The sequence below is a fragment of the Telmatherina bonti genome (assembly GCF_933228915.1).
Source record: "Telmatherina bonti genome assembly, chromosome: 1".
Taxonomy (NCBI): domain Eukaryota; kingdom Metazoa; phylum Chordata; class Actinopteri; order Atheriniformes; family Telmatherinidae; genus Telmatherina; species Telmatherina bonti.
Genome location: NC_136619.1, coordinates 22,804,752 through 22,831,020, shown reverse-complemented (window position 1 = coordinate 22,831,020; position 26,269 = coordinate 22,804,752). Strand labels below are relative to the sequence as shown.

At 38.9% G+C, this 26,269-nt stretch overlaps 1 protein-coding gene across 1 annotated transcript in view; it reads right to left on the bottom strand.

Moving 5' to 3' along the window:
* The window catches only part of LOC306755728 (chromodomain Y-like protein 2), a gene marked incomplete at its 5' end in the record, with an annotated part of 53,788 nt that extends 33,529 nt beyond the window's left edge, over positions 1-20,259 (bottom strand). Inside the window, one exon of the mRNA XM_079240231.1 lies at positions 20,236-20,259. Within this exon, the coding sequence (XP_079096357.1) occupies positions 20,236-20,259 (24 nt within the window). The remainder of the gene's footprint in view (positions 1-20,235) is intronic.
* Positions 20,260-26,269: the final 6,010 nt, after the last annotated feature.

Genomic DNA, 26,269 nt, shown 5'->3' with positions numbered 1-26,269 from the left:
GATAAATGAGAAAATATGTTTTTTTAAAAATGTAATTAGTTTTTTTTGGAAGATGCCCAGTGATGAATCCAATAAGTCAGAAGGGTTCAACAAGTTCAACTATATTCTTTACACCTTTCGATTCATATGATCTACTTCTATCAATAGATAGAGCAGCTTCTGTAATGAAATGTATAAGAAAAATAATGTTTCTTAAATGCCAAAGCATGTAAGCATATTTTTGTACATCCTCTGTAGAGTTTTTTGTGGCAAAGTGATTAGTTTTAATTCCTGACCACTGTGTTTTTGGACAGTTTGAATAGATGAACATAAGCACGACCTGAAGTTAAATTGGAAAGGGGAGTTGGGGGGGGGGGGGGGGGGGGTTAGGGTTAGGGTTACATTGGTGATGTTTGGTTTGCCATTGGGAGGAGAGGGTTGATGTGGTCCTGGATGGGGTCCTGTTTGCAACAGCAGAGGGAGCTCAAAAGGTGTGGGAGTTTGGAAATAGGACAGAGTGCGCTAAATCTTACGTGGAGGTCTTCTTTCTCCATGTTTTATGGCTCTGATGCACACCTTCACTGCATGATTTTTTGCTGTAATTGTATGCAGGGATTTTCTGCATTATAAGAGCTAGGTTTCCAGGAATCATGACATTATGTGCGATTCTCACAATTCCGCAGTGAATTTTTAGGAGTAATCCATCTTTGTTTGCAGATATCAGCACTGTGGCAGAAGCAATCACTGGATATATGTCTTTTTGTGTTGATTCCATCATCCCTTTGAAACATATTAAGAAATAGAACAATAAACCCTACATCATCAAGGACATAAAAGGCTGTATTGACAGGAAGGAAGGGACTCCAAATAAGGGGAAAGCGTGGGGATCAGGGCTAAACAAAGGACCTCAACAAGAAATTAAAAGCAGCTCAGCTGAAATACAGGAAACAGAGGGAACAAGTTCTTTCCAAGCCTAACACTATGAGGCTGCATGACACTGTCCGCAGCATGACCAACATGGACACAGAGAGAAAACCTCTGTTTTCCAGTGATGACATCAATGAATATTGACTTTTTGTGCATTTTGAAACTGATAATCACAGGAATACAGGAATTTTCCTGAGCTAGTGAACTGTAATGGGTTTCAAGACAGAATCTTACGATGTGTTCAGACCAAACGCGTTTTGAGCGTCAAAAACGCTCAAACGCTGAACGCTTGACGCTGGTCACTAAACTGTCACTCTTGTGTCCAATGTCCAAAACGCTCCTGATGCTCCTGCCGTTTTTGCCACTTGTCTGGAGCGAGCGGCAAACACGGTAGAAAAGAGAGGGGGAAAGGCGGAGCTTTTCTTCCGGTCAGTTTGAATGATGGTGGTGCAGTAGAGAGATGGCGTGGCTTTACTTAATAAATAAAGCTAGAGAACGTCGTCGTAGGGCAGTGATAGTCACTGTTGATGCAACAAGACCCGCACTCAGCAAAGAGCGCCCCCCCCCCCTCTGAAAAAGCATTGCCACGCAACGTATCCTGCTACGTTGCCAAATCAGTAACATTCAGCTTTTCAGCAAGGAATCGTTATCCTAAATATTGTACGGAGTAATGGCATTCTGATGCAACAGTATATGGTGAAAATACAAAAATGCCTCCAGAATGTCGGTTTTTCTTTTTCAATATATAAACGAAGCTACAGACGGAGCAGCTCTTTGGCGGAGTTTGGTGCAGCTGAAATTAGCCAAAACTGGCAACTCCGTCCGTTAGGGCCATTACGACAGCAGAGTTTCTGCACGCAGTTTGTGGACAGAACTGCACCATTGAGGATCATTATGACTTGTTTAGATAGCATTTTCAGAAAGCCAGTGGCTGCTTCACGAGCCGCAAGAGTGAGCCGCTGTTTTTTGTTTGTTTGTTTGTGTTTCATAACGGTTATTTATGAAGTGACCGTAGACCTGTATGTGTCTGTGTTGTTGGTGCAGCAAAATCCCCCATCCGAGACAAATTTCTCCCAAGGGAGACTAAGAAATATACACTGACTTTGACTTTTTGACTTTGATAGGTGATCTATAGGGTGTCACTGAAATACACTTGAATGCTTTATGTGCCTAATAATGCCATCGTGAAAACTACCATTATAAGAATTTTTTTTAAAAAATAGAGGAGGAAGGTCCAAGTTGCATACATGGACCAGTGAGTTGGCAGGGGTTAGGATTTAATTACAAGTACTGAAATTGTGCACAGTCTCACAGCAGTCAAGTTCCTTGTCAGCATTCACCACCACAAAACACTGTGAGAACATACAAAGATATGTTTGACTGATACAGATGACTAATACAGATGCGGCTATAGTACGTAGCTGACACACTTTTTGAGTGTGGTTATGTGTGTAGCAGAGTACATTTTTTTACCACAAGCATTAGTCATACAGCATTTCTACTACTACATTAAAGCTGGGATAGGTAATCTTGCTCAGACATTTTTTTTTTTTTTACTCTGGGTGAAGTGGTTCCTCGTGCTGATAGTAGTATATACATTTTGTTATCATGAACAATAAAAAATATCGTTGGACCTCTCTGTAAATCTGTGAAAACTCTGACCAATCAATATGTTCAGGCTGAATTGAAGTTGTTCATTTCTTATATTTCGTAAGCTTTTTCTCCCGGTTCCCGTCCTCCCACAGGGCATACCTGATAGCCACACCCTGCATATAAATAGCGTGTTAAGATTAAAGGGGTCCTATTTCAAGTTTTCTGAGCTTTCTACAGTGTTACAGTGTTGAATCCTCATCAGACATGTGAACGACACTGTTTTTTATCACCTAAATGCATGTTTGAGTTTGAGTTTGAGTTCCAGCACCCTCTCCGTTCGGTTTCCATGGCAAGAGTTTTTTCTACTTCTAAATTCTTTGGACGTCCCGGGGAATAAGGTTCAGTGATTGGTTAACTTCTATTTGTTAACAAGGGCATGTACAAATACATCAGGCGGGTGGAAAACGTTGGATAAAGTTATTTCGAACGATGGCTGGTGAGTTTACCAAAGAGAGACATCCTGCTGCATTCGTTGCTGTGGGTTGCTGTTTTCCACTTTGCTGTATTTTTAATTTTTTTTTTTTTTGAGTTTATATTAACCTAATCCTTCTGTTTATGAGATGTTACAATGACGGCGAAAGCAGTTGTGGTGTGCGCTCCCGATGTAGTGAAGTGGCGGGAGGCGGGGCTTAATGCGGAAGCGTCTCAATCCATTCGTTTTGCCCACAGGCTGATCTGACAGCCTACGGAGAGGGTCGGTCTGAAGTAAATAAAGTGATTTGTGACAATAACTTGATCAATCCCAGCCCTTCTGGTCTAAGAAATAAAAATAAATTAGCCTGAAATGCACATAATAGTTCCACTTTAAAATAAAAAGTAGTGAAGAAGAAAACTATTTTTATAAAACACTAAGCCAATTTACATGACCATAAAAATCATATTGTAGTTATTACATAAATGCACAAATTAGATCAGACATGTGTACATGCACTTCTGAAATACAATATTCTAGAGATTATTTACATTTACATTTACGAGTCCAGTATTAGATTTGACATCCCTTCCATGTTACTTTAAAAACATTCAGTTGGTGTTGGGTCTTGGCATTGTCAATGTGTGAGGTAATAAACTGCTGAACAGTTTACAGGTGAATGATGAATGAAAAAAAAATAAAATTTGGAATTGTCTTGGTGACAAGCTCATTTTGGCCATTTGGGCACTTTGTCACTGCTGTGAACATTATCCACTTTTTTTTATGAAGTTTCTGAAAAATTTTCAACCTTACATTTAAATTTCTTTATTATCATCAGTTGTCCAGAAACAAAGCTCTTATGAGTGCTGTTTGAAAAATCCAAATTTGTCATCATCACACTGAGAGAAACAGATTTTGGATGAAAGCAACACATGCAAGCTTTCTGTTATGTGTATGCTAAGATCTTGCTGAACATCAGTTAAGAACAATAGGTTGGTAATCACTGCTTTAAGGAACCTTGTCATGCACCTACTAAAAAGTCATTGATCCCCTGCCCTACCTCATGCTGAAATCATGCTTTGGTTTATGCTTTCAAAAGTGAGATACTAGTCATAAATAATGTATTCTGGTTGTACCAACTAGCATGCAGTGAATGAGAATCCAGAGAATATCAGCAAGAGAGGCTTACTACCCTGGCAAGTTGGCAAATCTGTTCAATTGTCACTTAAAAAAATAAAAAAGCAGGACAATACAGATGCAATGCTGGAAGCCTTTTCACTGTCACCACTAAAGCAAAAAAAAGGCACTGAAAAGGCAATGTGAGTGGAGCTTCAATTAGAAGGTGAATGAACATCAGACTAACCCTCTACAGGTGGAAAGTGTTGAAGAAGGAGAAAGATTTTAAAAGGGATACTGAAGTTGCAAGCTTTCTCCATCACAATTCAATTGTACTGCCTAACTTGGCTAAATTAGTTAGTATTACTCATTACTTAAACAGCATAACCATAGAGCTTTCTAAAATACAGCCTCATTGGTTCTGATTTGAATGTTCTTTAGTTTCAGTAGCTTTTAAAGTCAAGAGAATAGCCAGCTTTTTGTTGCAGTAAATGCGAGGGTAAAAAGCCCTCACTGGAGCCACTGGATTTAGTCTAGCTTTACAGCAACTGAAAGCCAGTGTTTACTGCGACTACGAAAGTGTCTGAAACCATGCAAACATACAGTTCCATCAGAGTATAATAACCGGATTTCATTGTATGTTTAGTGTCTGTTTTGTTAGTTGTGTACTTACTGGATTGTTGAGGTTGAAATAATGTTTTCAAGTCATCTCCATACCATCAATTTGTTATGCTCATGCATTTAACCAGGTGATACCATTCAGCTCAGTGCATTAACCTGGTTCAGTGGCTGAGCAGAAAAAAATGCACAGGATGGAAATAACATGTTGGGTGAGGCGCTACATTGCATTTTTCATTTAAATGCAAGAGAATTTAAACCTTATTATATTAAGAAAATTTGAATCTATTCAAATCAATTCATCATGTTTTTTAATCCAGCTCGTTAACTCACCTTAGTGTTTTTCGTTGAGACTTTGAAACTAACAGCAATAACTTGTGCAGAAAGAAAGATGAGGCTCTGATTGTGTTTAATGATCTACAACACAGCTGGCTGATTCCTAGTCCAAATGTATGGAGCCGATGTCCATGGTCTAATAAAAAGAAAAACAGTAAAGTGCGATATCAGAGACTTATCAGAAATGATGCCCCAAATCTGCCTGCAATGGGGCATTTTGACACTATTTATTCATGCTGTCAGTTGCAGTTTTGTACCATGGGAGACAGTGGTAGTTAAATCTATCTGATTATACTGCAGCCCTAAGAGTACAGAGTACAATTCCTAGAATTGATAATGGGAGAGGATTTTATCTTGTTACTTTATTGGATTCCACTGAGTTAAGAAAATCTTTAGCTACTTTTTCATATCTTCAAAATAAATTAAAAAAAAAAAAGTACAAAGTTGTTGCTGTTGACAGATGCCCGTCTAGAGTCCAGTGGTTTAGTTGACAAACTGAGAACAAGAACTGCTCCCACTATCTATGCCCTTCTCCCTGACTGACAGACATTATCTCATTGAGGTGCTCTCTTGTGGTGTTTAATTGAAAAAAGTTCAACAATCCAACACAACACTATTATAATTTAAGAAACAAAAAAAAAAATAAATAAAAATAAAATAAACTGAGGACCCATTGAAATGTCCAGGAACTTACTCAAACTGCCATCTATGTCTCCTGGGGACTCACTGCATTAAAAACCTGTCAACAGCACTGAGTGCATCAACTTGCACCAAAAATCTGACCTTTGAATTTAATGTTGTATTATCACAACAGGGAACAGTAATGAGATTATAATACTATGATGTAGGGACTCTTATGTTAAGGGAAGAATATTTAGGTTCCCTCCTTCTTATTTTGAGCCAAAATAAAATTTAAAAACCAGCAGTATAGATGTTGACTCTAGACTTCATTTTCATTCCTACATGATGACAGAAACTTCTTTTGAATTAGAGACAGAATGTTACATTTTGATACATTGTCACTTGTCTGATATTCAACACTTTACAGTGTTTATTTCTGCTCATATTGTGAAGAATCCTTTTAAAATGCCCTGTGTCAAAAATTCCTTCCAGATCACTCCTAAAATGAATGACCAAGACCCACGGAGGAAAATAAAATACTTTTACATAAAGTTGATAACAAACACCAATAAATGCTTACAAAAAGATAGCATCGTCAAGGTTATAATGCCAGCAAAAAAAAACTGAATTGGAATATCCAATTTAGGTACCAGCTGATTTTCCCTTAGTCCTGGAAATAACTGCTTGGAGATACAAAAGTCCCTCAGTCCAGGCACCAGAAAAACTCAAGAAAATCTCTTCTTTTTACTTTTATTGAAAAATAAATACTAATGCTAAACAAGCAGAACTATTTACTTTATGGCTATGAACAAAACACATTTCTTGGTTCCGGTTTCCTTTAATGCTTAATAGCCGTGGCACCACTGGCAAAGAAGACTTTGCGTCTTTTAATGTTTTCCTATAACCAGATGTGGCGGATATTTTGGTTCAGTCTGTGAAGTAACACATGAGCTGTGTCTGAATAATGGCTCTTCACACTTCGAAGTACGGATTCATCGGTCGTATACGTCATTGTTGTGCACCATGTGCTGTTCCAGGTCAAAGGCTCCTTCTAATCCTCCCTTCAAATCCGCAATTCGTTTGGCTTTAGATTAGCTTAAAACGAAGGCTACAAGCGATGCATCCTTTGCGGCCTCTTTTCTTCCAGAATTCATTGCGTGCCTGATAGAAAAGAATAAACAGCCTCAATGGTGTAGGTAGCTGTTTTGTTTTTTTTAAATGTATGTACACACACACATATTTATCCCAGCACGGATGACAGCGGCAATGTGTCCATTAACCACTAATAAATTACATGCATTAAACCAGGATTATTTTTAATTAAAGTTAACGTCAGCTGGACTGGATGTGATGTCAGCCAGAGGAGAGAGCTTCACTGCGCTCTTAGCCCGAGGAGAGCTCGTAACTAAGATCCAGTTTGCATATAAGTAACCCCCTTATCTACCATTTTCAAGTTCATATGTAGCAACTAATGCATTATGCTGATAGGATAAACACAACAGAGATCACCAACTCAAGAATTGTATCATATAGATTTCAGATGTTTTCCTACTGCTCTGGTGGCCCTTGCAGAACTTGACAGCAAGCTGTTGGAGAATGTTGTAATCAGAATCAAATACCGTATTTTCACGACCATAAGGCGCACATAAAAGTCTTAGATTTTCTTCAAAATGTGCGGCGCGCCCTATCGTGCAGTGCGCCCTTTGTGTGCGTGTTGTTGTTGTTTTTGTTGTTGTAATCGGACGTAGTAGAGAACACCATGAGAACGTTAAAGGGTGAAGTGTGGGCGTTGATCGCATATAAAAGAACAGGTATGTGCGTTATGCAGAACACCTTTTTCTAACAACCCTAAACATGGCTAAAAGACACGCTTTATGAAGCACAATTTAAGCTGAAGGCCATCAACTACGCCAAGCAACATGGAAATCGAGCAGCCGAGAGAGAATTTAATATTAATGAATCGATGGTTCGCAAGTGGAGGAAAATGGAAAATGAGCTCCGACAGGTGAAGAAGACGCAGCTGAGTTTCCGCGGACATAAGGCGAGGTGGCCCGAGTTGGAGGAAAGACTGGAGCAGTGGATCATCGATCAAAGAATAAGTGGGAGAAGCGTTTCGACGGTCACCATTCGACTAAAAGCATTAACACTAGCAGAGGAAATGAAAATTGAACATTTCCAAGGAGGTCCGTCTTGGTGCTTTCGTTTCATGAAACGGTGCAATTTTTCCATCCAGACAAGGACTACAGTAGCGCAGCAACTTCCAGCGGATTATAATGAAAAGCTGGACATTTTCCGCTCTTACTGTAGCAAACACATCGCCGACAAACGCATCCAGCCCAACCACATCACTAACATGGACGAGGTGCCGCTCACCTTCTACATCCCGGTTGGTCACACTGTGGAGAAGAAGGGGACCAGCACGGTAGCGATACGCACAACGGGGCACGAAAAGTCTTCTTTTACTATTGTGCTTGGCTGCCATGCTAATGGACAGAAACTGCCGCCAATGGTGATTTTCAAGAGAAAGACTTTGCCTAAAGAGAAGTTTCCAGCAGGAGTCATCATTAAGGCAAATGTAAAGGGCTGGATGGATGAGGAAATGATGAAAGAATGGCTGAGGGAGGTGTATGTAAAGAGACCAGGTGGTTTTTTTCACACATCACCATCGCTGTTGATCTGTGACTCTATGCGTGCCCATCTCACAGCTGATGTGAAAAAACAAGTGAAACAAATGAACTCTGAGCTTGCTGTCATTCCGGGAGGCCTGACGAAGGAACTACAACCGCTGGACATCGGTGTGAACCGGCCGTTCAAAGTAAGGCTGCGAGCGGCGTGGGAGCGATGGATGACCGATGGAGATCACAGTTTCACTAAGAGTGGAAGGCAGTGCCGGGCAAGTTACGCCACAATATGCGAATGGATTGTAGATGCTTGGGCTAACGTGTCTGCTGGTACTGTTGTCCGCGCTTTCGCAAAAGCCGGCATCATTTCCGAGGAGCCGCACAGCACGGAAAGTGACTCTGACATTGAAGAAAGTGAACCTCACATGTTTGCTGGAGATTTAGCGCAGCTGTTCAACTCCGAAACAGAGGATGAGGACTTTGATGGGTTTGACTAATGACGATTACCGGTAAAAAAACAACAACTTTGTAATCAATACTTAAATAAAGCACAACCAAACTCAGTTTTGCTCCCGCTCTATTTTTAAAAAGGCATACTTGTATGCTTGTGTGCATTGAAAATGTTAAAGGGGGGAGTGTGGGCGTGGATTGTACCGGTACATAAAACCCGCGCCCAATGGTCAGGTGCGCCTTGTGTATGTGTTAAATACAGAAAAGGAGCACATAACTGAGACTGCGCCTTTTGGTGCGGTGCGCCTTATGGTCGTGAAAATACGGTATGTTGCAGCAGGAAAACATCTACAACTCGCAGGACACTGACCCAAGGCGTCCAGAGTTGGTAATATCTGTGACGGAATGTTCACGTTTTGGCCACAAATTATATTTTGAAACCTGGAATATCTGGTCGTAATTAGCTTGCAAATCTTTTAAGAATCCAGCTGCAATGCAAGATTAAATATTTGTGCATCTGCTTCATATATCATACTGTTTTATGCTTGTTTTTACTGTGTTATTTTGCTGTGTCTTACCTGTTGGAGATTTTCTCAACTAAAGAATTAATGAAGTGGTGAAAAAAAGAGATTAGTTTGAACTGACTATTTTGTACAAAAGAGTAGATAGTCTGCCAAACTCTCTTTGCTATACAATACATTGAGTATGTTACAAATACCTTTTTGAAGATGGGGAAAATGACAAAAAAAAGCCCAAGACTACCCATCGAGAACAAAAGTTGTCCAAGTAGTATTAACTTTATAAGGACTTGTTTAAGTTTTTTTTTTTCATTGTGATGTAGGAGCTTATCAACAGTTGAGGCCGATTTATACTTGCACAGCATCTGTGTGGGTGTGTTTAAACTTGAGCATAGGGTCTGCAGATGGCAGTAGGGCTGGTAGCAGCCAGTAAAAGTTTGTTTTGATGTTTAACTTCAGTTCCATTAAGTTTTTCCAGTTTTAAAACTACAGTGACGGCCACTGGCATTTATTATGAACACTATATTGCCAAAAGAATTTGCTCATCTGCCTTTCACATACATATAAACTTAAGTAAGATCCTATTCTTAGTCTATTGGGTATAATATGATGTTGACCCATCTTTTAATTCAATTCAATTCAATTCAACTTTATTTATATAGCGTCAAATCACGGCAATGCCATCTCAAGACGCTTTACAGACAGAGGGGAAAACATAATGAAGGCCAATTCATAACAGCCTATATAAGGAAACCAACAGATTGAGTTGAGTCCAACTCAATCTCCCATCCTGAGCAAGCACACTGGCAACAGTGGGAAGGAAAAAACTCCCTTTTAACAGGAAGGAAACCTCCGGCAGAACCCGGCTCAGGACAGGCAGCCATCTGCCTCTGCTGTGTGGGGGGAAGAGGACAGAAAGACAACAGACAACAGGAACTGCTACTCCTGGCCAGGGAGACCTGCTGAGACAGGAGACATACATGTTAATGATGCAACACTGTTATGGGGGGGGGGGGGGGGGGGGGTAAAAGAAAGAGATAAAGAGAAAAAGAAAGAAGCTCAGTGTATCAGGAAATGTCCCTCAGCAGTCTAAACCTATAGCAGCATAACTAAGGGATGCTAACCATCCCTAGCTATAGGACTTATCAAAAAGATAAGTCTTCAGCCTAGTCTTAAAGGTGGGGAGGGTGTCTGCTTCCCTAACACTAACTGGGAGCTTATTCCATAAGAGAGGGGCCTGATAACCAAAGGCTCTGCCTCCTCGGCTCTTTGAGACTCTAGGAACCACAAGTAAGCCTGCAGTCTGCGAACGAAGTACTCTACTTGGTATATAAGGAACAATGAGGTCTTTGATATATAGTGGTGCCTGGTTGTGGAGGGCTTTATATGTAAGGAGAAGGATTTTAAATTCTATTCTAGATTCAACAGGCAGCCAATGAAGAGAGGCTAAAACTGGAGAAATATGATCTCTCATGCTGGTTCTGGTCAGGACTCTGGCTGCAGAATTCTGGATCAGCTGAAGGCTTTTCAGGGCATATTTAGGACAGCCCAGTAATAGAGAGTTACAGTAATCTAGTCTCGAAGTAACAAAAGCGTGAACCAGTTTTTCTGCATCACTCCGAGACAGAATGTCCCTAATTTTGGCTATATTACGTAAATGAAAGAAGGCTGTTTTAGTAACCTGCTTAATATGTGGGCCAAAGGACAGGTCAGGGTCAAATATTACTCCAAGGTTTCTCACTGTAGCACTGGAAGCTAAAGTAAAGCCATCCAGGTTCATTACAAAACCGGAAAATTTAGCTCTGAGTTTTTCAGATCCAACGAGAATTACTTCAGTCTTATCTGAGTTTAAGAGGAGAAAATTTCTAGACATCCAAGTCTTTATGTCTATGAGACAATTTTGTAGCCTATTGGGCTGATTTGTTTCATCTGGTTTAAAGGATAAGTATAGTTGAGTATCATCTGCATAACAATGAAAGTTTATTCCATGCTGTCTAATAATTTTGCCTAAAGGGAGCATATATAGCGTGAAGAGTATTGGTCCAAGTACAGAACCTTGAGGAACTCCATGACTTACTGTAGTTTGGGAGGAGGACTTGTCATTTACATGAACAAACTGAAGTCTATCAGATAAATATGATTTAAACCAGCTTAACGCTGTACCTGTAATTCCAATCACCTGTTCTAGTCTTTGTAACAGAATGTTATGATCGACTGTATCAAATGCAGCACTAAGATCAAGCAAGATAAGTACGGACACAAGTCCTTTGTCTGAGGCCATAAGAAGGTCATTAGTAACTTTCACCAATGCTGTCTCAGTACTATGATGAGCTCTAAATCCTGACTGAAACTCCTCGCATAAATTATTTCTGTTCAGGTGGGCATGTAGCTGAGCTGAAACTATTTTCTCCAGAATTTTGGACATAAACGGGAGGTTAGATATAGGTCTATAATTTGCTATCACCTCTGGATCCAGAGATTGCTTTTTAAGTAAAGGCTTGATTACAGCAGTTTTAAATGATTGTGGTACATATCCTGTCACTAAAGACATATTGATAAGATTTAGTAGTGATGTATTAATTAAAGGGAAAATGTCCTTAAAGAGGCTCGTTGGGAGAGGGTCTAAGATACAGGTGGATGGTTTAGATGAAGCTATTATTTTAGTTAATTCAGAGGGTTGGACAGGACAGAAACTATTTAGACACAAGTCAGATCCTGGTTCTAAGGATGCTTCGGAGACCACAACAGGCTCAACATTATAGGTAGAAGGAAGAGTATTGTGAATTTGATCTCTAATAGTGTCAATTTTATTCCTGAAAAAATACATGAAATCATCACAGCTAAGTGAGAAAGGAATACATGGCTCCACAGCGCTCCGGCTCCTAGTAAGCCTAGCTACAGTGCTGAAAAGAAACCGAGGGTTGTTTTTGTTTTCCTCTATCAATGATGAATAATAAGCTGTTCTTGCCGTACGTAAGGCTTTTTTGTATACGCTTAAACTTTCTTTCCAGGTTAAGTGAGACTCCTCTAGTCCTGATGAACGCCATCTGTTTTCCAAACGCCTTGATGCCTGTTTTAGAGCTCGAAGCTGGGAATTAAACCAGGGAGCCTTCATAATCTTACCTAATTTCTTCTTCTTTAGGGGAGCAACATTATCCAAGGTTGTACGCATTGAAGCTGTTATAGTATCAGCATGTTGATCAATCTGAGCAGGAGTAAGGCTTAAAGGGGGACTCTCAGTCATGCTAACACATGGTAGATGTGAAAAAATTGATTCAATTGATTGTTTAAATTTTGTAATATTATTGTCTGATAAACATCTACTATAGTAGAATTTATTTTTGGTCAGTGAGTAATCAAATAAAGTGAATTCAAAGGTTAACAAGAAGTGATCGGACAAGACAGGGTTTTGAGGAAATACTTTGAGCTTATCTGTCTCAATACCAAATGTTAGAACAAGATCAAGAGTGTGACCATGAGAGTGAGTGGCTCCATTGACATTTTGTGAAAACCCAATTGAGTTTAGAATAGAGCTAAAGGAAATGTTTAAACTATCATTTTCAACGTCAACATGAATATTAAAATCACCTAGTACAATGACCTTATCAGTAGTCAGCACTAACTCAGACAAGAGATCAGAGAATTCGGTCAGAAACTCGGAGTAAGGTCCAGGTGGGCGATACACTAATGCTAAAAGGAGCGGTTTCTCTGAATTCCATTTTGGATGAGATAAATTTAATGTCAGGAATTCAAAGGATTTATAGTTAGTTTTGTGCTTAGGATTAATTAAAAATTCTGACTTAAAAATAGCTGCAACACCTCCTCCTCTGCCTGTAGTTCTAGGAATGTGAAAGTTTAAATAGTTAGCTGGCGTAGCTTCATTAATACTAACATAATCCTCTTGCTGTAACCAGGTTTCCGTAAGACAGAATAAATCAATGTGGTGATCACCTATCAAGTCATTGACTAATAAAGACTTATTTGGGAGGGATCTAATATTCAGTAGGCCACACTTTATTGTCTTATTTTCAGATTTTATTAGATCCATTGTTTTTATTTTTATGAGGTTTTCACGATTAACCCCAGAAGTGTTTTTGTGTTGTTTAATTCTTACTGCTGGGAAATTGTATAAGGTCGGAATGGGGTTTTGGGTGGGCGGCGGCAGGTGGGAAGCTGCAGAAAAGTGTGTAGGACTACAATTCTGCCTCCTGGTCCCAACCCTGAGTTGTCAATTTAGCTGACTAATAAAAGAGTCCATATTGCTAGATAAGAGAGCGGCTCCATCCAACGTGGGATGGATGCCATCTCTCCTAATAAGACCAGGCTTTCCCCAAAAAGCGCTCCAATTATCTATAAAACCCACGTTGTTAATCTTTTCTGGGAAAACTTTGCACAAGGTTTCAGGGTGTTTTAAAGGGATTTTTGACCATTCTTCCAGAAGCACATTTGTGAGGTCAGATACTGATGTTGAACATGAAGACCTGGCACACAGTCTCCACTCTAATTCACCCCAAAGGTGTTCGTTCTGTAGTGTTGAGGTCAGGACCTGCAGGCTAGTCAAGTTCTTCCATACCAAACTCGTTTATCCATGTCTTTATGGACATTGCCTTTGTGTCAAGGCATGCAGTCATGTTGGAATGGGAAGGAACCCTCCCCAAGCTGTTTCCATGAAGTTAGGGACATGGAATTGTCCAAAACCTTAGTTTACTGAACTATTCAGATAATTTCGCTGGAACTAAGGGGCCAAGCCCAGCTCTTGAAGAACAACCCCACACCATAATCCTCTATCCATCAAACTTCACACTAGCCACAACGCAGTGAAATAGGTATCATCAACCATCAAACTCAAAATCATCCATCAGATTGCCAGATGGAGAAGCATGATTTATCACTCCAATACTTTTCAACTGCTCTACAGTATAGTGGTGACAGGTTTCACACCGCTGCAACTGACCCTTTGCACTGCACTTGGTGACAAATGGCTTGGATGCAGCAGCTCAGCCATGGAAGCCCAAACTCAAAGCTGCCTAGACACTGTTGTGGAGCTAATCTGAATACCATAAGAGGTTTGAAGGTCTATAGCGATTGAAAGTTGGCAACCTCTGCACACTGTGAGCCTCAGCATCAGCTGATCCCGCTTTGTCAGTTTACATGGCTACAACTTTGTGTCTGAGCTGCTGTTTTCAGTTTCTTCAGCTTTGTTATAATAGTGCAGTTACATCCTTAAGTCACTCTTTGCAAATCTGACTGTGTGATCCCCTCTAGATCATTGGTTGGCTGCCTTAATTCCATCCCATGACTGGCTGCACTGCTCCATTCCTGTGATTGGCTGGCTTTACCATCCCTTGTCCAGGATTGGCTGACTCCTCATCCATCTCAGCTGGGCCCAGCTTGTCAGCCAAACGTAAAGAGCAGGCTGATAGACAATCAGGGCAGCTGGGTTATGACTGCTCAGTTTGCCACACTTTGCTTTGCTTGTCAACCTGTGGGTTTTTATTATGTCCCAAGTTTTTCAACAGAGGAGTTTGTTGTGAGGCAGATTGCAATGTCAAACTGTCACCTAAACCGGAATCAGGACCACCAGTTACTATAAGGGGAGAGCTGCCCTGTCACAAGTTTGGAAACCTCTACAGCTTGAGGATAAGACACACGGTTATGGGATTAACATATTAATGTGACAAACATGTTTCTTACTTTTCCTCAAGCTGGAATTAAGGCAGCCAACCAATGGTCTAGAGGGGATCGCACACTCAGATTTGCATAGAGTGACTGAGGGATGTAAGAACTGCTGACAGTTGACTGTGTAAGATTTAGTAGCAAGTAAATTTCCTGACTTGGCTTGTTGCATTGGCAGGCATTTTTAATCACAAGAATGTCCTTAGTTAACTCACAATTAATTACATTAATATTGTAAACTCAGGATCTATTAAGGTCTGGGAAAATGCATTTAATTTTAAAAGAGTAAGAAAGAAAATATCACTAGGTTAAATTGTCATTTTAAATACTTTAACTAACAGCTACAGTTATTCACTAATTAAGAGTCTATAACATGTCACGGTTATTTCAACTTTTAAAGTGTGTTTCTACACACTCTTCATTAATAGGCATTAATTTCTAACAGTAAGCCAGGGCTGGATCAGCCAGTGGCATCTTGTGGTCATGCAGCAGAGGTAATCACCTCCTGCTCTGACTGAAGCTTGAAACTGAATGCCATGTGAGGACAAAACTTGTAGTGTTTTCTTCTGGACTGGGAGAAGTAAACTACATGTTCTTGCACGTTAGTCACCAAGAGTCACCAGAAGAGTTGTTAAGTTGTTGATAATCACAATTAATTAAAATACTCAATAGCAGGGTCTGAAAAACCACAAAATACAGCGCCAGTGTTGCTATGCTAGTAGCGTGTGCATCAGTGTAATCAATGTGCTCTGACAAATGTGCAGCAATTAAATGCATGAATTTTTTTTGCAATCAAGTAATCAAAATGATTTGTTTAACACCAAATTGCAAAGGTGGTCTTTTATACAAGCCTGTTCATCTTTGTCAAATGAAATCATGAAGCCTTGCTGGTCCCTGACATTTCCTCTGCAGATTTTAATTAAAATTTGTTTTAATATTTAGTATATAGACCTAAAGAACAGAGGAAATAGGATCATTTCTATCATTTTGGACACATATTTTATGCCATTTTAATTTTAGTGTGTTCATGACATTCCAGATCAAACAATGTGGAAGTATTCTGTAAAGGAGGGTATGTAGAGTTGAATCAATAATTTATTTGCAACATATTGGACCTAGTATGAATAAATGTCCTAATTGTTGTAAAAAATTCCAATTTCAAACCTAAACAGCTGGAAGTAGTTTCTGCAGCATCTTCAGAGGAACACCTGGAAGACTTTATGAAGGTAAGCAGGCACCAGGGCAAATAAAACAACGTGAACTGCAGCACAATACAAATCTGCAGCAGACTTCTAAAAGAATGCTGTTCCATGCATGGGGAAAAATAAATAAGTAAAACTCCAATCCCAGCACACACATGCAGTAATGTTTGCATTGCATTCAGAAGCAGAAAAACAATCTGCGCTAGATAACTACTGAATGAAGTACTGCTTTAAACTTGTGGTTAATAGTGTAGATGGTCATGATCATATAAGTAGCCTATTATTGCCTTCATACAGCCTAACTTACTTCAGTCATGTTGTCCAAATGTCACTTCAGGTTTATGCCCGCTGCATTCTTTACACACTGAAGTTTTGACTTTGTTTCCATAGCAAGCAAGGCTACAATTATTGCCTTATGCTTTTTGTAAAACATAAAGCTATTTCATTGTAAGAACAAGTGAAGGCATAGCCATAACTGGTAAAACAAACAAACTAAAGACCGTCAGCTACAAGGCTTCTAGCATTCCTGTCAACACAACTGGTAGGTGTTTCTGCACCAGTGTCACTTGTGCCTCCTTCCTCATTTCTCCTTCCTGGTCGGAATGGTGATGGTAGTTTGATTATAAGTATTTTATACTGGCGTTGCATGATCACTTTAAAGTTCTGCTTGAATTTATAAAGCAATTATGATACTTGAACAAACAATGTCATCATCCCAGTGTCTGATTTTGTATTAGAGAGCATGAAAGAAGCAAATGGAGCCAGTGTATCAGGTCAGTTAACATAGTCTGTAATGGTGAATAAGAGGAAAAACACTAAAGAACATCTAGGACATCTGGATGAAGGCATCATTAATTATTGGCTTATTTCATACATTTGTGATGCCGATACATTTGTAGGAAAGCCAGGGTTTAAAGAACTGCCAAGATTTGCTCCACATCAGTGATGATGTTTCAGTTAATATCCTATTGATGAATGAGCTCTGTGGACCTTCTCTTTAACAGTTTGTTTCTTTGCCTTTTTGTAAACACATTTCAAGAATTAAGAACAATAGCAGTTCTCAAGTGGGTTTGTGGTTTCCATGTCAGAGTGTGAAAACTAATAAAGACTATCCTGATACTCATGCAGTCTGATACCACTTTTTGGTCCAAACAGGAGTATTTTATCAATTTAATACATTGTATAGGTATGCACAATAATGAATCTCTTTAAAATTTTTCTTCAAAAAATATCCTTGTTTTTCTGCTCTTTGTCCTTTTTAATGCAAAATGCCTCATGTTTTTTTTTGTTTTTTTTTAAAAAATGGAGACTGCTTAAGATGCGTTCAGCCCAATCAGTCAACTTGTATCATAAATATTTTGGCTGCATGCTGTCAGCCTCAAAAACTTCCATTGGGCCTTCACAGACTGCTTGAAATATCTGCGTTTAGAGCAGCTAATAACCCATTTTCCAGCCAATTTGAGAATTAGAATAAAAATGGGTCATGTGAACATCTCAGCTTATCCAATAGGTCTTGATCAGTAAAGAATTTTCTATATAATTAGGAGGGGTGTCAGAGGATCTGTCAAACTGCATGGCTTTTCATGCCCAAACACAAAGTGTGTCACATAAAAAGAATTTATACATATTAATTGAAAAAAGAATTGTGATTTGATCAATACGACAGAATTACCATGTACACTCATTCTGATCAATTCTGGGGTGTGTGTTTTTCCAGTGCATGAAAGACTTCTAACTCTGAAAGAGTTAGGAATTACTGAGCCTCTTGATAGTTGAAAGGCTGGAAACAAGTTCTTCTTTCAGATATTTTATAAAATGCAGGAAACCAGAATTGTTACACATTCAGTGGATCAAAAGTGTTATGATTTTATTAAAAGCTTTCAAACATGTAAACACGCAAGTAATCGGATAACATTATCTAGCATCCATGTAAACATATCAGTTGATGTCTCTGAACTAGACCATGCAGGGGAAAATGCAAAGAGGATCAGAAATGCTGTTGTGCACATGCCAGGCCTCTAGAAGGCAGTGAAACTTTGTAATGACACACCCAGGTGTGCGCCATTTTCTCATAAGACTGGAAAACACAGCAGAAAAGTTGTGTGAGAGTTGCTTGTTATCTTGCATGTATAACCTGTCATTGTTTTACCAGAAACAAGTTTTTCTCCAACAGATCAGATAAATTAAAAAGATGCACCAGCATAAACATGACACTGAGGTCTGCTGTTGTTGCTGTTGTTTTTCTTTTTGTGGCTTTAATAAGACCTGAGTGTGCAAGGGTACAGTGACGTGAACAGCATCTGTTTACAATGTCAGGATTCGCCTTGTATGGCAAGAAAATTTCATGTTGTGGTTTTATCCACCTGAAACTTTGTAAAAATGTAAATGAAAGGCTTTGTTAATTTAATCTGAACAAATCTGAATTTAAGTCTGTTCTTAAGCTAGTGAATTAAGTTGTTGGTCAATGGGCCACAGCTTCACAAAACATTTCTTTTAAAATTCACCACGGTTTTAGCAAGAATGAACCACCAACTCACCAGTAGTGAGTTACTCAGGTCCACACAACAAACCATGGCCACAGTGTTATAGAACAAGCCATCAGAAAGCCCATTTCATCTAAATCCTACAGCCTGCGTCAAACAAAAAGCACTCACAATGTCAGATTTACACCGAAAGTACACTACTGCTCAGTAGCATGTCACTGATGTAAAGTAAAATTCACTAATGGAATTATATATAAATGGTATTTTCCCCACAGCAACAACAATAACCAAACAATGACTAAAATGTGTCATACAACAAACGGCTTTCACAGCTCAGAATTAGTGAATGAATGGAAAAAGGCAACCAGAGCAAGGCATATATAGTGCAATGTATTGAAAATTTAAACACAAGTGATGATATGACCAGGTTGATTAATTAATTACAATTAATATCTAAAAATACGTGGCTTTGGAGAGTGCATGTGGAGTTGAACTGTTGTTAATTTGGTCTTGAATGAGCCACAGTGCAACAAGTTATAGTATTCCAAATTAAATCTGACAACTGTGGAAAAAGGAAGCAATTTAAAGTAATAATAAAACGGTCTGAGAGCCGACCTTTGTTTAAAGAAATATTACATACAGCTTCCATCTTACTAAATTTATTGACTTTGTTGTTTTCTAACTGATGTCCAACTTGACTCAGACATTATTTGTCAGTGCTATGAGCAGATAAGGTTATCTACTGGAACACTCAGAGGAACCCAAAGGGTCTTCTCAGATAGTCTTTTTTACCAAAAGAAAAAAAAAAAAAAAAAAGGAAAAAAGAGCAATATTTAAATTGACATAACACACAAACACCGTCCTAAGTTAGAAGTCAGACACCCAAATCTCCTCCATCTCCCTGAAACATATGACAACGTGACACTACAACAAAAGCTAATAATGACACTAAGTGACTGATTCAATAAAGCTGACGAGGCTGTTTATACACCAGGCTTCGTGTATGTTCTGGTACCGGTTCCAGTGTGATGTTGCGCACGAGGGCAGCGTGACCTTCCTGCCACCCGTTCAGGCAACTTTTACACTCAACATTGTGGGAGTCCCAATTTCACACATTCACGCAGCAGCCGATGGAAGACGAACACACGGTCTCGCTTCTGCACCTCGATAAGAAAATAAACTGCTGTTTCTTCTTATCTGCCGAGCAGCCACGGAAACACGCACACCGCCGTAAAGGCTGCGATGACTAAATATCTGTTGGCATGTATGCGCACCTCCAGAGCCCATCACTCCGTCTGTAGCTATTCACCATGCCCGTCCGCTCAGCGCTGCTGTCACTTTACCACGACTTTCAACTCGGCGACAGACTGAGGAGTTCAGCCCCTCAATTGCATCTTATTTACCACAGCGGTGAAGAATTATGTCAAAGTATATCAGAAGCGACTTAAAGTAGAAGCATAAATGAACTAACCTTGTCTTTGCAAAGCTTGAGAGCGGTTAGTTTTGCCTGTTAAAGGGCTTAGGACACCGCTTTTTACATACGTGACGCCCTTCCCTTTACTTCCTAATTCCATTATTCGTCAATATTACAGAGCATTTTCCGTGGACGTGTTTTTATCCTACCTCGTAAAGGTCTCCTGAAGCCATTCTGGGGTGCGGACCACGGCGGCGCGGCGTTCTTGCCTGCCCTGTTGGATTTTTTTTGGACCGTACTCTGTCGGTGTTTCGGCGAAAGCCCCGGTAGACGGGAATTAGCGAGCAGCGTTGTTATTCTGAGCAATCCGCAGTAGCAGATCAGCAGACAGCGTCAATCGAGCCCGGCGCTGTGCGATGGATCGTTCCACACTTAAAACAAACAACCATCGGGGCGGTGCTGTTTACCCAGACCCAAGTGGAGGTCTGGAAATTAGTCTCGACTAAAGAACGCATAGCCTGATTATCTGCATGCGCCTCGCTCCTTTAAGATCTGTTGCAATCCAACTACTCAAAGGGATGATACGTTAGATGTTCCGTATTTATTCATAGCAGCTGAGTCAGATCCCTGAGATCCTCTCTACCTGTCCACTTTCCTGCCAGAGTCCTGACTTAACCTTGATTTAGAGTCATTAGAGGGGGAAGTGGAGCTATTATCAGTTATGAAACTGTAAAACTAAGAACATGAGTGTAATGATCTTTGCAGCATCATGAAGTTGACATAAATCTATCAATATTTCTTCATGCTAAATCTTTATCTGTTGAACTTAAAAAAAAAAATGAAGAAAAAGACAATTAGCTATCAACAAATGAAGGCTTGGATGTGATATTTATTCAGCCTTGAACACAAAAACATACTATTGGAAGATCTCAGCCAATAAAACTTTTGTTGATGGCGTCAATACTAAAAATAAACTACTTTAATATTGCTTTAGAAGATATCAGTATAAAAAAAGTGCTTTACTCACCTGTGACTTAAAAATAGTGAGGACTGCTGATAAGAAGTTCCAAATTATGAGTGATGTGTGTTATTATATCTAGGTTGTGTCCCTGCATTTGATCCTCACAAAGGTTGTGTTTATCCATCTATTAAAGTTCTGTTTTCTAAATTTTATTTATCTACTTAGTATTATTTTAAAAAATGGTAAACAAACAGATAATATGCTGGGTCAGTCTACAAATCCTAATGTCAAGAGATAGCTCCTATAAACAACTAGGAAAGCAATTAGTGCATTTTCCATGAAAGTTTAAAGAAACAAAAATGAAATCACTACCATTATTTTCAACTGAGAATACTCAGCAAGGTTAAGATTTACTTCATGACTAGGAGCTGATTAATACAGCTCATTTTCTCTAGATGTTTAGATCTGTGCAAAACATTGACTCCAAATAATCTAAAAATCTACAAGTATCAATTTAAATTTAGTCTAAGCAGGTGCTTCAAAAGTCAAGATATAGAAATACTGAAGAAAAAAATATTATTGATTATTATTTAATGTTGTTATTTTTTTCTGAATTATTATTATTATTATTAGTAATAAAATAAAAAATAAAATATGGGCCCAATTAGGTTCTTGGGGTTGCTGACCTTATGATATAGCTCTGAATATAGAGACCATAATAATAAGACCTTCTGGAGAAATTTCCCTCAGATAACATTTTAATAAACCTTAAAATATAAGAGTATAATCAAAATCACAGATCAAACACATTTGTAAACATTGTGTGTGTTACAATGTCACATACTGGGCATTTTATTTTTTAACTAAGAAGGCTTTCCAGATGTGTCTCAGAGTTTTGTTTTCTGAGTCAATGCAGGTTGACACTCCATGCTGTGTAAGGTTGGGGTGTGGTATTCAGTTGTTCACAAACCTTAACCTCAGGTGTTAAGTTGTAGGTCAGAGGCTGTGGAATGTATTATGTCATCCTAGGACCTCTCAGGTACGGAAGTCCAATATGATTGTGTTTGTGCTTGTTTGTGTGTGTGGGTGTACGTGTATACACAGGGTTTCCTGGGATCTTGTAACAGCATCATTGTGTCCACTGAGGCATCTGTTACACTGTACTTCATGTGAATTCTAAAGCTACTGATAACTGTGAATGTGTACTGATAAAATTCAGAGGTTTTCTTAAATCGGGTGGAAAATAACCTTTAAACACAAATGCAAAAATATGCAACAAGAGCTGAAATTATATTTGGTGGTTTCCATCCTATTTTTTGAATAAATAAATCTTGAAATATGTGAGAAGCATAAGGAACTAATTAAACAGGAACCGTTGTTTGTTTTCTTATTTCACAATACACCACAAAAGCATAAGTAAGCCTTTTCAGCTGTGTCTTTGTATAAATTTGACAAGATATGCATTTACCCCTCAGTTCCAAACAAAATTATCCAGTTTAACTAATTCTGTTCACCTCTCAGAAAAATTCAATGGTTACCAGTTGGCAAAAATCATAAAGTAGACCATAGAGTTAATGTATTGATCATTTCAGTTGTCAATCAATAAATGGGATTTCAACTTTCCCTAGAAATGATCTACATGAACCACAGTGACCATGGCTTCTGATGACTATATGATACTAAGAAAATATATTCTGGACAATTGAATCCAAGGTTGAAATATTTGTGAAGAACATATCTGTTACGGGCCAAGCCTGCTGGAATGTGGAGGAAGATGTCCCAACACCCGCACAAGACCAGGATTGGCCAGCCTTCTGCATCTCAGCCTCTACCCTTGGTGCTTTAGGATTGGTGGAGGACTTTTCAGGACCAAGGCTCATTGGCTACCTCCTCTGCCACTCTCCTATTTAAGGGACATCATCAGCCTCATTCAGGGCAGCTGTGTTTGAGTGTGACACAGTTTGCCACTTTTGGACTGTTTGTGGGTTTTGCTGAGGTTTTGCCTTCTGGGACTTTTTTTTGACTTGCTGTAGAGTTACAGAACCTGTTGTGTTTTGTCTGTGTTTAGAGTTGTTTGGGTTTTGTGTTATTGTATTAAGTTATCTCTTTTGTATTGGGAAGTTTTGAGTTATCCCTTATTGTTTTGGTAAATTCACCTATTTGTAAATAAATCTTATTGGTGAAATTTTAGTTGCCACTCTTTTGTGTTGCAACCCCCTTTTTCCCCTAGACACCACTGGGGTCGTAACAATATCACTGTAAGTTGCAGCTTACCAACATGATGACATCATTTAAAATGTGATGGAAAGACAGAGACTGCATCAAAATTGGGTGCTATTTTGGTGCCTCTGGGCCTGAATAGCACGAGAAAAAAATATCCACAACAAAATGTGAAACTAGAGTCCACCAGCTGAAGATCTAGTAAATGCAAGAGATGTAATGGGTCAATAATCTACCTGCAATTTATCTGTGCCAGACTTAGTCAGAAACTCAACCATAATTCAATAAATATATGACATCAAAACTGTTCACAATCCCATAAAAAAGTAAAACCCAGTTTAGCAGAATGACATGAAGACATGATTTACAGAAAAAAACTAACATATTTGAATGTGAATGCAGAATGAGGGAGTGAGTGATGAACAAGAAAGAAGTGGGGGCTGGATGCAAGCTGAGCATGGTGAACAGCAGGAAGTGAGAGAACCAGTGGCTGTGCGTGGCTTGCAAAGACAGCAGCGAGTGGGAAAGCAGGTTCTTAGAGGGCATTGAGGAACGTAGTGGCAGACTTGGAGGAGATTCTGCCTAAAGATAAGAAAGGCTGGCAGGCACATGTGGGGATATCTGTGGCAGAGAACAAGAAGACTCATGATTGACAGTGAAAAATCCAGAGGACCTCAATGCAACCAAAGCCTCTAGCTGAACCCATTGACAGAACAATCTGTTGAAGACTGGAAATCTGGAACTAATAATACTGTTGGCGTTGACAAGATAGAGATGAGTGGGTGGGGCAACCTAAGGACGATCAGGAGGAGGAGAGACTGGCCACAGCCAGTGTCAAATCGAACATAAAAGAACACAGAAACTCAGAGAGACACAAAAAGAATCTCAGGAGATGAGACAGAAAAACAGAAACAAGGAAGAAACATTGGGATACTTGATTTCTAATTGATTTTACTTTAAGGGTACCTCGTTTTCAAGTTAAAGGCACACACTACTATAAGACATACACAAAAATAATCTAAAAGTGCCACAAATAAAGGTGGATTAAAAAATGCCCAAAATCAGTAATACAATTTCAAAGTTGCTTTTTAGCTTAAAATAACTTTAAATGGTCAACAATTCTTCTATATCATTCAATAATGTCTACTTTGGGTGTTATTTCTGTGAAATCCACAAAATGAAGTAAAATTTAAGCACTATTTAGGGATTTATAGATGCATGCCTGCAGACTGAAAAAAAAGCTTGGAAAAACATCATTTGGGAAAAGAAAGATGTAAAAGAGCTTAATTCTTTTCAACCTGGCTGCTGTTATTAAAGGGATGACAAACAAGATGTTGCAGTGAAATTTCAACCAAGGTGCCTTGAATCACAATCAGCAATCAGCAGCCTTCCAATCCTTGGATACAATTGGGTGCACAACGTGAACAATATGAGAAAGAGAGCGGACTGAAGAGATTTTAAAAAAAGATGGAAACAACTGCTGAACATGTACAAGATAAAAGTAACAAAACCATTTCAAGCTGTTTGAGAATTCTGTCAGTTTTTTGTGGAAGAGCAAAGTTTAAGATCTAAACTTCAATTAATTTGACAGAAAATTGATCCAGAATGAACAAAAGTCCAGCACAATTTGACTTGTGAAAAAAAGAAAAATATCTAAAGATGTTCAAGTTACCTGAAATAAAAGATAGAATTGTTTTATTAAGTAATAAATCTTAATGGAAGTGGGGTATATGTGACATGAAATTTGATACAATGTTTCCAAGTATTTTTTCTTCACAACTACCATGTGTTATATTACTTAAGATAATGTGTATTACTGAAAAGGCAAAAGCAAAGAGTGATGTATTACAAATGGAACAGATATGTGGATGTGTCAGCTCAAGACACAAGCTGTCAATGGTTGGGAGTAGTTTTAGTATCAGACACTGAGGCAAGAGAACAATGTCCGGCAATGAACTAAGATGAAGAGGGATGCTGAAACATGCAGCGGTGCAGAACAGCCTGGAGACAGAGCGTGCAAGGTGAATGAAAGCTGATCAAGCAGGTAAAAGAGTAGGTTGAGAAGCAGGGCAAACTACAAGGTTAATGTGGCAGCCTGGGAGACTGTCCTCTGTCTCAAAAACGAGTTCATGTGCAAAGTCTCTCTTGTGAAGTTGTACAAGTAACACAAAATGTTAATTCAAGTTTTTTAAAAAAGCTTTGGGGAAATGAAAGGTAAATATGTTTTTGTGGTTAAAGTGCTTCAAATGAAGCAAAGTAGTCTTTCCTGCAAAATTTTTGAAAAGCTACTCCTCCTATACCTTTTGTCTCACTTTAACCATTCAAGTATCAAACTTTTCAGCCCATTCAGGAGATATGTGCTAAGACTTTTGGTCTTTGGAACATTGAAATTTTTCAAGTTATTCAAGTTTTTGTCAATTTTTAAAATCCATTTCTGTGATTGGACAAAACAGAAAATGCAGCTCAGCGATTGGTCCATTTTCTGCACCGGTACACAGGTACACATTGGTACACATTGGTACACAAGGAAAGGGATCAAATCCAGTCTTGAACATTGTACACCATAATTGTATGTCAGTTATGCATAGAGAGTGCTGTGCATAACTGACAAAACTGTCAAAACTCTTTGATCTGATCAAAGAGCTTTGACTTTGGCTGCAAACTGTGCAATTAAAGTGTGGGCTGTCTGCTCAAATAAGATATATCCTGGGGTATGTCTGTCCTCAAAGGTTGTGCAATTAATATGAAGGTAAGGTTAGTTCAAGGTAAAAAAAAAAAAACAAAAAAAAACAAAAACGGCAGAAATGATAGTGAAATATTAGTTTTGTTGTTAAAATGCTTCAAATGAAACATTGCTCACATTGAACAATAAAGTCTATAACTGATTGCACAAACAGTTCTAAATGGTTTTCTGCAATGATTAATGTAGTTTAACTACTGACTTCAGAATTTTAGTTGTATTTACAAACTATTTAAAATAAAAATTTGGCTTCTTGACAGCAGTTCAACCTTTCACATCTTTTTGCAATTCTGCTGATTACACGCTAGTGGCAAAGGCAAAA